The 12548-nt window shown below is 43.0% G+C and overlaps 1 protein-coding gene across 1 annotated transcript in view; it reads left to right on the forward strand.

Annotated features, from left to right (window-relative positions):
* Window positions 1-855: 855 nt before the first annotated feature.
* Window positions 856-12548, forward strand: part of LOC125297505 (neoverrucotoxin subunit alpha-like) — an 11807-nt gene continuing 114 nt past the window's right edge. Inside the window, 14 exon segments of the mRNA XM_048247861.1 lie at window positions 856-913; window positions 1159-1242; window positions 1817-1912; window positions 1915-2194; window positions 2247-2282; window positions 2284-2578; window positions 2717-3282; window positions 4322-4678; window positions 5214-5289; window positions 5440-5686; window positions 5927-6181; window positions 7082-7222; window positions 8110-8304; window positions 12523-12548. The exon segment at window positions 12523-12548 is cut by the window's right edge and continues 114 nt beyond it. Coding sequence (XP_048103818.1) covers window positions 856-913; window positions 1159-1242; window positions 1817-1912; window positions 1915-2194; window positions 2247-2282; window positions 2284-2578; window positions 2717-3282; window positions 4322-4678; window positions 5214-5289; window positions 5440-5686; window positions 5927-6181; window positions 7082-7222; window positions 8110-8304; window positions 12523-12548 — 2712 coding nt within the window.

Consider the following 12548-nt stretch of genomic DNA (forward strand, 5'->3'; position numbering starts at 1 on the left):
CATCACTGAGTAGAGGACAAAATTGTGAATCTCCCATACACTCTAAGTTTTTCTCTATCTACAACAGAAATTGGGGGGAAAATTAGATTAATCTTGACAAACTGATAGTTTAGTGTTTTTTGGGGTTGAATTTTAAAGATATTTTTTTAAACATATGTGTGTTCTCCTCAAAATTATTAATTATATTTTATACCATTTGAAAGGGCTATTTCCCCTGATTATAATGGTGGGTGAATTATATCTCTGTCATGTAGCATAATCACACAATAAGCCTTTTTGTGCCATAAGGCCATCGAGTATGAAAAAATGGAATGTTCGGCGCGGTCTGCAAAGGGTTAAAAGAGACAGGCGTCTATTTGGGACTCGGCTATTATTTGGAGTTTTACGATACACACTGTTCAGAAGTCACATACAGAGCGTTTAAACCATTGTGATATTAAACTATATGGGTATAGTTTTCTGACTTTACCGCTTAAAAGTAGTTGTATGTTACACTTCCTGGCTATGGTAAGCCTTTACGGTAAGCCGTCCGATTGTATAAACGCAGACGGTGTCAACGAGATTGTCAGGATACTGAAGATAGGATCCACGCGCAAGACTCTTGACAAACTTACGAGACAGGACTCAGGACAAACAGATCCGACATAGAACAGAGAAACGGGGGCAGAAATACACAGACTAATTAAGAGAGACAGAGGACTGGACCAGACTAACAAGACAATAACAGGTCTGAGCAGAAACGGAGGGAAACTGACGAGACAGGAAGTGCAGACCATATAAGGGAAAAGGGGTGGAGTCAGTCACATGACAGCAGACAGGTAAACACAGAGCACATGACAGAAAACAATACCCAGAATGGCCATCAGGGTGGCACAAAGTCAACAGTCCAGGCCAGATCCTGACAGAGACAGTGGTAACGTTAGGCTACAGATCGGGATATGTAACCTCCGGCAAAAGCTTCAAATTAGTGGGAAAAGTGTTCTTGTTAAGTTTGGGTAAATCCAAACCAACTACTGATAACTTTATGATAACTTTACTATATTATTATACTTTATAACTCTCTTTAACCTTTGTTGTTATAACTCTCTAACGTTATAACCCTTGTTGTTTAACGTGATGCTTTCATAACTCTCTAACGTTATAACCCTTGTTGTTTAGACTCAGACTTGGTGATCAGTGCCCTCAGCAGACCGCTGGAAGTAGGCATGCTCTACAATGCCTGGAGTGATCAACTCGTACCAGGTACAGGCCTTATCATCTTGCTTTAATATATGAGTGACCGACTCATACCAGTACCATTCATAGGTAATCTTCAACCTAGGCCTCAAGTGAAAGTCATAGGTAATCTTCAACCTAGGACTTGTGCCTCAAGTGAAAGTTGTTGTTCATTCCAACCTTTAATGAAGCGCTGCTTTCAATCAGCAATGTGGATGGAATACAGCACAGGTGATGAAGTTAAAAACAAACTAGACTAGACAATTCATTGCTCTACAATGCCCATTACTGTAGTAGTGCCATTGCCATGCTAGTTACTGTATTAGTTCTATACATTATCCCACTTATTACACGGCTACTTGCCAAAACGAAACAATAAACTCCCCACGATATGACTATTTAGCCTACATAGCCTAGGCTATAGCCTATTTGTTATCGTTCATCGTGGCTTTTGCTAGAAACAAATAGTTTGCAACAACACACGCTGAACTTCAATCAAACATTCTTTAGAACACAGCTGACCAACCGTCTGCTTTCACTTTTGAATGAAGCTCCAGAATCAGCCTTTGGAAGATCCAGAGTAATCCAGAGTAGAACACAGGTCAGCCCTACACGACATTCCAAGTGGCCGCCTCTGAGACCCTCAGTGACAAGATGAGTCTGCTGGACGTGAGCGCCTCAGTGAAGGCCAGCTTCCTCGGGGACTGGTGGAGGTCAGTGGATCTGCCAGCTACCTCAATGAGAAGAGAACCTCCGCTCACCAGTGCAGCGTCACACTGAAGTACCATGTGACTACTGTGTTCAAGGAGCTTATGATAATTGAACTAGAGACTCCCAATTCAGAGGTGTTTGATGTGACAGACGCCACCCATGTCATCAGTGGTGTGCTCTACGGGGCTGATGCCTTCATGGAGTTCCAACAAACAGCCCGTGATTATTCAGAGAGAGATCCCGACCTTGGCCATCTCTGGGGAAGCAAGTCTGTGGTTGAATAGTGCAGACAAGGAGAGGGTCAAAAACTTCAAATGCAGGTTTTATGGTGACACTCAACTGAAAAAACTGCTGAAAAAAAAAGGCTGTGGAGGTGTACAAAGAACTGCCCAGCCTGATGGGGGAGAAAGGAGAGAAGGCCGTGCCTGTGAAGGTCTGGCTGTATCCACTGAGCAAGCTTATTAACACTAAGCTCAAGCTCAAAAGAGCCATATCAGAGACACTAGTGCCAGTAGCAGAGAAGGCCGTGCCTGTGAAGGTCTGGCTGTATCCACTGAGCAAGCTTATTAACACTAAGCTCAAGCTCAAAAGAGCCATATCAGAGACACTAGTGCCAGTAGCAGAGAAGGCCGTGCCCTGTGAAGGTCTGGCTGTATCCACTGAGCAAGCTTATTAACACTAAGCTCAAGCTCAAAAAGAGCCATATCAGAGACACTAGTGCCAGTAGCAGAGAAGGCCGCGGCCTGTGAAGGTCTGGCTGTATCCACTGAGCAAGCTTATTAACACTAAGCTCAAGCTCAAAAGAGCCATATCAGAGACACTAGTGCCAGTAGCAGAGAAGGCGTTTGATGATTTCCAACAGACTAAGATAAGAACCAACGATCTTCTGGAGGTGAGCAGAGAGATTGAGGCTGAAGACATCATCACCAAACTGGAGCAGTTCCAAAGCAGCCTGAGTGTTTTCACCGTTGAGTTCCTGCGGAAAATGGCAGTTCTGATCCCAGCCATCAGAGCAGGCAACGCAGAGGAAACAGCCCTGAGAGACCTCCTGATGTCCCAAGATGCATCTGGCTTCAGTGGGAAAGAAATGGAGCAATGGCTGGATGGAAAGGAGACTGAGATCAACACTGTCACCATGTACAGAAAACTATTACCAGGTTACATGATTAAAACTCCTGAGCTCGACACTTTCCTGATGGACCCAAAAGTCAAAGATGCCCTTGTGTTCAGCTTCACCTCTCTGAATGATGAGGAAGTCTATCTGAAAAAAAAAAAACCCACACAGGCAGCGGTGAACCTCAGGAGTGGTTCCAACAGTAGCACATCTATACAGGACACAACAGAAAAAGCCCCATGGTACATGGGACCAGATATCTTGCTTTCTTCAATTGAAGTCTCGTAGCTCCGTGTCTTGTCTCTGTTTCTTTCGTCTTTTTGTGTTTTTTCTCTTATCTCTTTTTTTTACTTCTGAACACCAGAAGGTGTCTATAATTATATCCTATGGATATGGATAAGTTTGGAATTTGTCCTGACAGCGGGAAACTTATTTACTCAAGGAATCAGCTGATCGCGCTACGCAAGTCTCCGTGTCCGATTCAAGTTAACATCCTAAGGGAATTGTTTTGCTTCCGAGGCCGAAGGGCTGCAGTTGCTGTGCGGAGGAAGTGGCGGGAGAATAAATGGAGATTCAAACCCCCTGTTCCAGCAATAGTGATGGGAAATGTGAACTCTCTTGCAAACAAAACGGACGAACTGACTGCTTTGGTCAAGAATCAAAAGCTGTACCGGGAGGCTAGCGTGATCTGCCTGACGGAAACATGGCTGAACAACAACATTCCGAACGCCGAAGTTGATTTACTGGGTTTCAGTACAGTAAGACTGGACCGCGATACACAACTTTCCAGGAAGAAGAGGGGAGGAGGACTGTTAATTTACATCAACGGCAAATGGTGTAACCCCGGACATGTAACTGTAAAGGAGACTTTTTGCAGTAAGGATTTGGAACTACTCGCGGTGAGTCTACGTCCGTTCTATTTGCCGAGAGACTTCACACACGCCATTGTTCTCTGTGTGTACATTCCACCGCGAGCCCTCCCGGACGTCGCGTGTGAAGTCATCCACGCAACTGTGGCGAGACTGCAGACACAACACACGGACGCCTTTTTTGTAATATCTGGCGATTTCAATCATGTCACACTCAACTCTACCCTGACGAACGTCCATCAGCATGTGGACTGCAGTACAAGGAAAAACAGGACCATTGATTTACTCTACACAAACGTGAAGGATGCATACTACTCCCTCCTTTGGGCAGCTCAGCCCACTGCCTCATACACCTACAGCCTGTGTACCAACCAAGAGTACAATGTCTCCCAGTCACAACACGCACTGTCAGGATGTGGACTCCAGAGGCAGAAGAGGCTCTAAGAGACTGCTTTGAGTCCACTGACTGGCGTGTACTGCAGGACAGTGGAAACCTTGAGGAGATCACTGATTGTACAGCCGACTACCTCAATTTTTGCATGGATGTCGCAGTTCCCACCAAGACTGTGCGCTGCTTCCCAAACAATAAACCTTGGGTGACTAGCAGCATGAGAGACCTCAGGGAGGGTAACACGGTGGAGCTGAGGAATATTCAGAAGGAGCTGAAGATAGCATTGAGGGCTGCTAAGGAGGCGTATGGGAGGAAAGTGGAGATGAAAATGGAGAACAACACAAGGGAGATGTGGAAGGGCATCAAAACAATGACAGGGTTTGGTGTCAAGAGTGGAAGGGCTGAGGGCAACAAGGACAGAGCAGAGAAAATAAATTTGTTCTACAACAGATTTAATTACCCATCTGCTCCTGACAACTGTATAGCTGGCACCACACCTCCTGCCTCCTGCTGAGCTACCCTCCCCCCTCTTTCACAGCTGAAGGCACCCCATCATCTGACAACTGTGAAGCTCACACCCTGCCCACCCCCCCTCTCCCTGCTCCCACCATTGAAGGCACCCCTACACCTGAGAACTGTGAAGCTCACACCCTGCACACACACCCCTTCCCCCACATAGACAATCAACACTCAGCACTCACACTGGACTCCCCTCCCCCTTCTACCTCCTCTGAAATTATCTTCACTACCACCCCCACAGCGGTGGAGTGTGGACCCCACTCTCAACCCACCCCACCTCCCCTGCTAACTGTACACCAACAGTCACCACCCACCATCACAGTTGATCAAGTAAGTGGAGCACTGAGACGGCTTAAGCTCAAGGCTAATGGCCCTGACGGTGTGTCTGTGCCAGACTACTCAAGTCCTGTGCAGATGAGCTAGCTGAGCCATTGCAACACCTCTTCAACAAGAGCCTGCATGAGGGCAAGGTACCTACACAGTGGAAAACCTCATGCCTCAAACCAGTCCCCAAAAAGCCACACCCCAAATAACTGAATGACTACAGACCGGTCGCCCTCACGTCACACATTATGAAGACATTTGAGCGTGTTGTACTTCTCAACATACTGAAACCCCAGGTTCGCCATGCACTGGACCCCCTACAGTTTGCTTACCAGGAGAATGTTGGAGTAGAGGATGCTATCCTCTATCTGCTGCACAGGGTGCATTTACACCTGGACAAAGGAGGCAGGGCTGTGAGAATCATGTTCTTTGATTTCTCCAGTGCCTTCAACACCATCCAGCCACTCCTGTTGAGAGACAGACTGCTGCAGATGGGAGTGGAGACCAGGCTGGTGACCTGGATTACAGACTACCTCACAGAACGTCAGTGCTGCAGATGGGAGTGGAGACCAGGCTGGTGACCTGGATTACAGACTACCTCACAGAACGTCAGTGCTGCAGATGGGAGTGGAGACCAGGCTGGTGACCTGGATTACAGACTACCTCACAGAACGGCCCCATTTCCTCAGACTGTGTGACCTCACATCACAGACTGTGGTCAGTAGCAGCGGAGCTCACAAGGAACAGGACTCTCCCCGGTGTTGTCCACCCTCTACACCACAGACTTCAACTACAATTCAGATAGCTGCCACTTGCAAAAGTTCTCAGACGACACAGCCATTGTGGGATGTATTAAAGATGGGCAGGAGGGGGAGTACAGGGGACTGGTGGAGAAATTCGTCAGGTGGTGCAGGACCAACCAGCTGCAGCTGAACACCACCAAAACGAAGGAAATGGTGGTTGATTTCAGACGCATACCCCACCCCTTGCTGCCTGTCTCAATTGAGGGGAGACAGTGGAGACAGTCTGCACTTACAAGTACCTGGGGGTACATCTGGACAATAAACTTGACTGCTCTGCTAACTCACAAGCACTCTACAAGAAGGGTCAGAGCAGGCTTTACTTTCTGAGGAAGCTGAGATCCTTCAATGTATGCAACAGACTCCTGCAGATGTTCTACCAGTCTGTCATGGCCAGTGTGCTTTCCTATGCTGTGGCATGCTGGGGAGGCAGCATCAGGAAGAGAGATGCTGGACGCCTTGACAGGCTGGTGAGGAAAGCTGGGTCTGTTGTTGGCACAGAACTGGAGACTCTCACTACCACTGCTGAGAAGAGGACACTGAGCAGACTTGACTCTATAATGGACAATTACAATCACCCCCTGCACCCAGTCTTTGACAACCAGAGAAGCGCATTCAGCTACAGATTCCGTGCAAGACAGACAGGCTACGGAGGTCCTTTGTCCCCAGGGCCATCCAGTTGTTCAACACCACACAGAAGGACACCCAGAAAGAGCTCATCATAGGTGACTGGACTGCATAATCAACCTTCCCACACCTGCACACTCATCTGCACATTGTGACACTTCACACCTGGACACTTGAACACTTTTTCCAGTTATTGACTCTTTTAGCTGCTCTTGCTATGTACCACTCAGCTATGGCACTTGTGATGAACCACTATTTTCTTCTCATCACAACCACAGCTGTGTGTGTGTGTGTGTGTGTGTGTGTGTGTGTGTGTGTGTGTGTGTGTGTGTGTGAGAGATCTGACTTTGGCTAGATGTATGTAAGCGTGTGCTGTATGGTGAACATATGTGCAATGATGTGTGTAATGTCTGTGTTTTTCTATTCTGTATTTATGTATGTATGCTACTGGACACCTTAATTTCCCTCGGGATTAATAAATGATACTCTACTCTACTCTACTCTCTCTAAGTCTTTAACATTGTTCACAAGAACAAAGTGATCAGTTTCATTTCAGACTCAAAGTACCCAGGAGCTTCAGTTCAGTGGTATCACAATGCAGTCCTCAGGAATCCACATGCAACAAATACGACGGATCTACCACCATATCTATGTAAGTTTCTCTCTTTTCTTCTCTTTTCTTTATAACATTGAATACACTGCAAAAAATAAAATCCAACCAAACGTTATTAATTAGTGTTATTAAAACATTAAGATCAAAGAACACTTTGACTTATTTTAAGTTTTTAACTAAAGTTTTATTAAGACAAATTTGCTTGTTGCACTAGCAGACAAATTTGCTTGTTTTTAGTACAAATTTGCTTAACGTAGGCAACATTCACACCAATTTCACGCACCGGAAACAGCTGTTTCAATCGGCTGCTGTGCTGCTGATGTTTTGCCAAAAAATGGCGATCAACCTGTGCAACATGAGAGAGACGAGTGATAAGCCCTAATAACTTGAGGAGTTCGATGGAAGCACTTTGGTAAACACAGCCACATTTGAAGCCTGCAGTAATGTTTTTCACTGATGTTATGGCAGTCCACTCTGCTTATTGTTTTACGAGAATGTTGCACTCCTGTTTGTCATTGTGCACGAAACTTTACGCCAATAAATCATCAGAAATATTGCAGGCTTGTGCGTCTTCAAGTGCCCTCTTTACGTTCGCCCTAATGCCTGTTAGTTGTCCGTGGATTGGCCTATATTTGGCGTTGAAAATGGAAACGTCTTTAGACATAGAAAATCGATTTTACAATCGATTCAATGAACACTTATGTCTCAAAAATCAAACGGGATTACCCAACGTAACAAAACCACCCCAAATGTGGACTGGACACACCCCTAAATGTATTTAAGCTTTTCGCTTAATTTCAATTCAATTCAATTCAGTTTTATTTTTTGCAGTGTATACCTGTTTCTAGTCATTTTTTATCAAGGGCAATCATTTTGGAGGCCACTAGATACTGTATCACTGTGATGAGTGTTGTTTGTGTGTGCAGTTACCTGCAAGCTGACATTGGACCCAATCACAGAAAACGGCTGGCTATATCTGTCCGAGAGGAACAGGAAGGTGACAGTTGGGACGAGGCGGTCATATTTTAATCATCCAGACAGATTTGATAAAAAGGTCCAGGTTTTAAGCAAAGAGCGTCTGCCTGGACGCTGCTACTGGGAGTGTGAGTTCAGTAGTTTTGGTACTGCGGCAGTGGCTTATGAAAAAATACGAAGGAAAGGAACTGGGAATCTTGTTTCATTTGGTGATAATCATAATTCCTGGATGCTAGAGCTTTATGGGACACACATAAATGTCAAACACAGTAAAAGGTCTATCCGTATACATAACCAAATGGTTTCATATCCCATGACGATAGGGGTGTTTCTGGGCCGTGAGGCTAACACATATATGTCAAACACAGTAAAAGGTCTATCCGTATACACAACCAAATGGTTTCATATCCCATGACGATAGGAGTGTTTCTGGACCGTGAGGCTGACACTTCTGTCCTTCTACAGGGTCTCCGGTGACACTCGTACACACCTGCACACGTTCACCACCACATTCACTGATGAGCCCCTCTATGCAGGACTTCGTCTTTTTGGTGGAAGATCCTCAGCATCCCTGGTCTAGATCACATGACCTTGTGTCCTGCAACAACAGGAGGCACAGATATGTTCTAGATATTATATGTTCTAGATATGACATGTTCACAGATATGATATGTTCTAGATATGATATGTTCATATGTTCTAGATATGATATGTTCTAGATATGATATGTTCACAGATATGTTCTAGATATGATATGTTCACAGATATGTTCTAGATATGATATGTTCTAGATATGATATGTTCTAGATATGTTCTAGATATGACATGTTCACAGATATGTTCTAGATATGATATGTTCACAGATATGATATGTTCTAGATATGATATGTTCACAGATATGTTCTAGATATGATATGTTCACTGATATGTCATATGTTCTAGCCTCTTCCCTATATTGTCTACATTACATGTTTTGATCATTCAACCAAGTTCTGTATCTATTGATTAACTAGACTATGAAGTACCAAACAAGTTCTGTATCTATTGGATAACTAGACTATGAAGTACCAAACAAGTTCTGTATCTATTGGATAAGATAAACTATGAAGTACCAAACAAATTCTGTATCTATTGATTAACTAAACTATGAAGTACCATGTAGACTGCAAAATCTGCTAATCTAATAACATCAAAAGTCATATAAATCTTATGGATCAAAAACAGATTAAAACAAAGTTAGTATGAGATGAGGTCATTTTGGAGACATGGAGAAGGTGGAGAGGCAGACAGACTATGCCGAGTCATGAGAATAGAGTAACTGAAACACACACACTGCTGGATCTGAGTGGAGTTAGTATGAGATGAGGTCATTTTGCTAGATAACCTTTTAATTCTCCTTCTTCCTCTTTGTCTTTGATTGTACATTTCTAGGTGTTTATGTTTCAGTCATTTATATTTAGCTTTTAGTTACTTTTTACTCTTTCATCATGAAATAACAAGATCCTTGTCTTGTTTAATTTGATTACTGTAGGTTCACTGCTTGTTCTAAATAAATATCTTAGTCTTGTTTGGTTTGATCAGGTTCACTGTCTGATCTAAATAAAGATTTTTAATTTGGGTTATTTTATGTCAAACTGTCAAATGCAAATAAAGTCGATGTATGTGGTGCTTTATGTTGTTACAGTCAGTGTCATTGATCACTACATTTTCAACATACCTGGAACATGGGAAGTATTCATAGCAAAAATGTCCACTCCAATAGTCTTAGGCTGCTTAGATAGATAGATAGATACTTTATTGATCCCCAAGGCGAAATTTAAGGTCTCAGTAGCATACAGACAACACACACAACATGCACTTACAGCAGAAATGGTAATAGAAGTATATAAATATAAAAACTCCACTGCACAATAGAGACAGTAGAAGATAAAAAAAATACTAAATAAACTAAATCAAATATCCACATAGTGTGCTTAAGGATGATCAAGCATGAGCCGCTTGCAGTGACAGGGCAGGGACTGAGCCTATGATTCTGTGTGCACGGTAAGGTGCTCTATGAGAGTGAGTGTCCCGGTGATGGTGCAAATAAGTAAGTCTAGAGACCAGCATAAAATAAATATGGACATACAAGAGAATAATGTAGACAAGGTAATATAAAAAAACTATATGCGCAAGAATAGGTTGAAGTAATATATAGAGGTTACAGCCATTGGCCAAGTATTAAGTACGGCCACAATCCAGACTGTGGGAGGGAGGGGTTATGTATACAGTATGTGCTAATATAGTATGTAAACAGTGTAGCAGTAAAACAGTAGCCTAGTGGACAGTCAGTACACACAGTAACATGGAGAAGGTGGAGAGGCAGACAGACTATGCAGAGTCATGAGAATAGAGTAACTGAAACACCTCTGGGGGTGCACACTGCTGGATCTGAGTGGAGTTGAACTTCACCTCTGGGGGGCGCCGATGCTGCACACTGCTGGATCTGAGTGGAGTTGAACTTCACCTCTGGGGGGCGCCGATGCTGCAGAGCCAAGTTGAACTGTTGTGGCCTGTTAGACAAAAATGAGTAATACCACATGATCTACAGGTGCTATATGTAAGGATGAGCGACTGGCCTTTAAAAAGAGTATTAGAGTCCAATAGAATGAGTGACTGGACTTTAAAATGAGTATTAGAGTCCAAAAGAATGAGCGACTGGCCTTTAAAATGAGTATTAGAGTCCAAAAGAATGAGTGACTGGCCTTTAAAATGAGTATTACAGTCCAAAAGCAAAACATTTGATAGCGTTGTTTCCCCCCCTCTTTCCAGACGGGGTTGCTATGCTGAGGATTCGACCACGTGAACAGAGCTGAGCACAGTAGCATAAAAGTATTTTGTGTTGTTGTATTAGTACAGTGACTGAACACGCTGTATACAGTATATATCTATATGTGGTCAGTTCTGGCACAGAAAAAAGAGTAGCTGGCTGTTTGTATTCATTAGGCTACATTACAGTAATATTCTCACATAGGCTACCACCGCTCTCAAAAAACTAGCCTATAGCCTACCAAAAACATCCTACCAATCATGGCATGAATATATTTATTTAATATTTCTAGATTTCAGAAGCCTAGTAATCTACATTCGATCAGTGTAAGGTAACAACAATGTTTCAAAGTTTACCAATGCTCCAAACCGTAAGGCATATTCAGTCCACAACACATCCAGATTAGCCTGCTAGCACTTGGCTGGATCAGAATGTAATCGAATGACATAAAAACACATTTTCCACATTCACATTTAACATTTTCCAGAGTTATATATACTGCGTTCCAAATTATTATGCAAATTACATTTTTCTCAGATTGTACTAAATGGTTGATGCAAATGACAGTCAGTATAAATTTCAAGTCATCGACCGAGTATAATTCAATTTTTATTGAACAAACCTCCCAATGATAACTATTTATTTTCAAAAATAAAAAACTCAAAATGCACTGTTCCAAATTATTATGCACAAAGTTTCAAGGCATGTTATAGGCTGTAAAGGACTAAAAATGGTAATTTGTTGAGTTTACAGCATTATGAGGTGTAATTAAAGTTATTTAATGTAAGAAAGAGCAATTATGCTACATGATAAACCTATATGCCTTGTTTGCTCAGAAGAGGGTGTAGTAAAGGAGTAGGCTAAATCACCAAACAACAATATAGCCTACCCATGCAAATAACATGTAGCCTAAACATTAGTTCAATATGCCTCTTTGTGGAAGCGTGGGATAGGCTACATTTCTTTCTTTCTGTTTTTGTTAACTTGTGGAATAGTGGAATATTTTTTGTTAACTTCTCAGTTGAGGTGAATTATTATATATTTGTTGAGCCCTGCCCACATCACAACTTCATGAACCTGGTGGATGGCAAGATTTTCCCAGAAATAAATGGCTCCATTCTTCATTCCTTTGACTGTATGAAGTCTGCCAGTACCATGAGATGAAAAACAGCCCCACACCATGATGCCTCCACCTCCAAACCTCACTGTTGGTATGGGGCAATTCCATGGCAAATTACGTTTTTTGTAACATCCATAACGCCAATAAAATGTGATAGTATGGTATGATGTGAATGACTACATCAAATTTGAGGATTTCCTACTTTTGGCTGAAGAATGTACATAAGAAAAAATGCACAAAAACTGAATGTTATCGTTCACATCATACAAATGCCAAAGCATTTTACTGGCGTTATGGATGTGACAAAAAGTTAATTTTCCGTGGAATTGCCGTATGGTATTATTAGGGTGATGCACAGTGCCATTTCGCCTATCGACTCGTCTTCGCTCCTGGTGAGGATGATAACGCTGTCCATTCGCGCTACTTGGCCGGCAGAGGGCAGTAGCCGCGCACAGGAAGAG

Source organism: Alosa alosa, chromosome 7, assembly GCF_017589495.1.
Source record: "Alosa alosa isolate M-15738 ecotype Scorff River chromosome 7, AALO_Geno_1.1, whole genome shotgun sequence".
In the NCBI taxonomy this organism is placed as follows: domain Eukaryota; kingdom Metazoa; phylum Chordata; class Actinopteri; order Clupeiformes; family Clupeidae; genus Alosa; species Alosa alosa.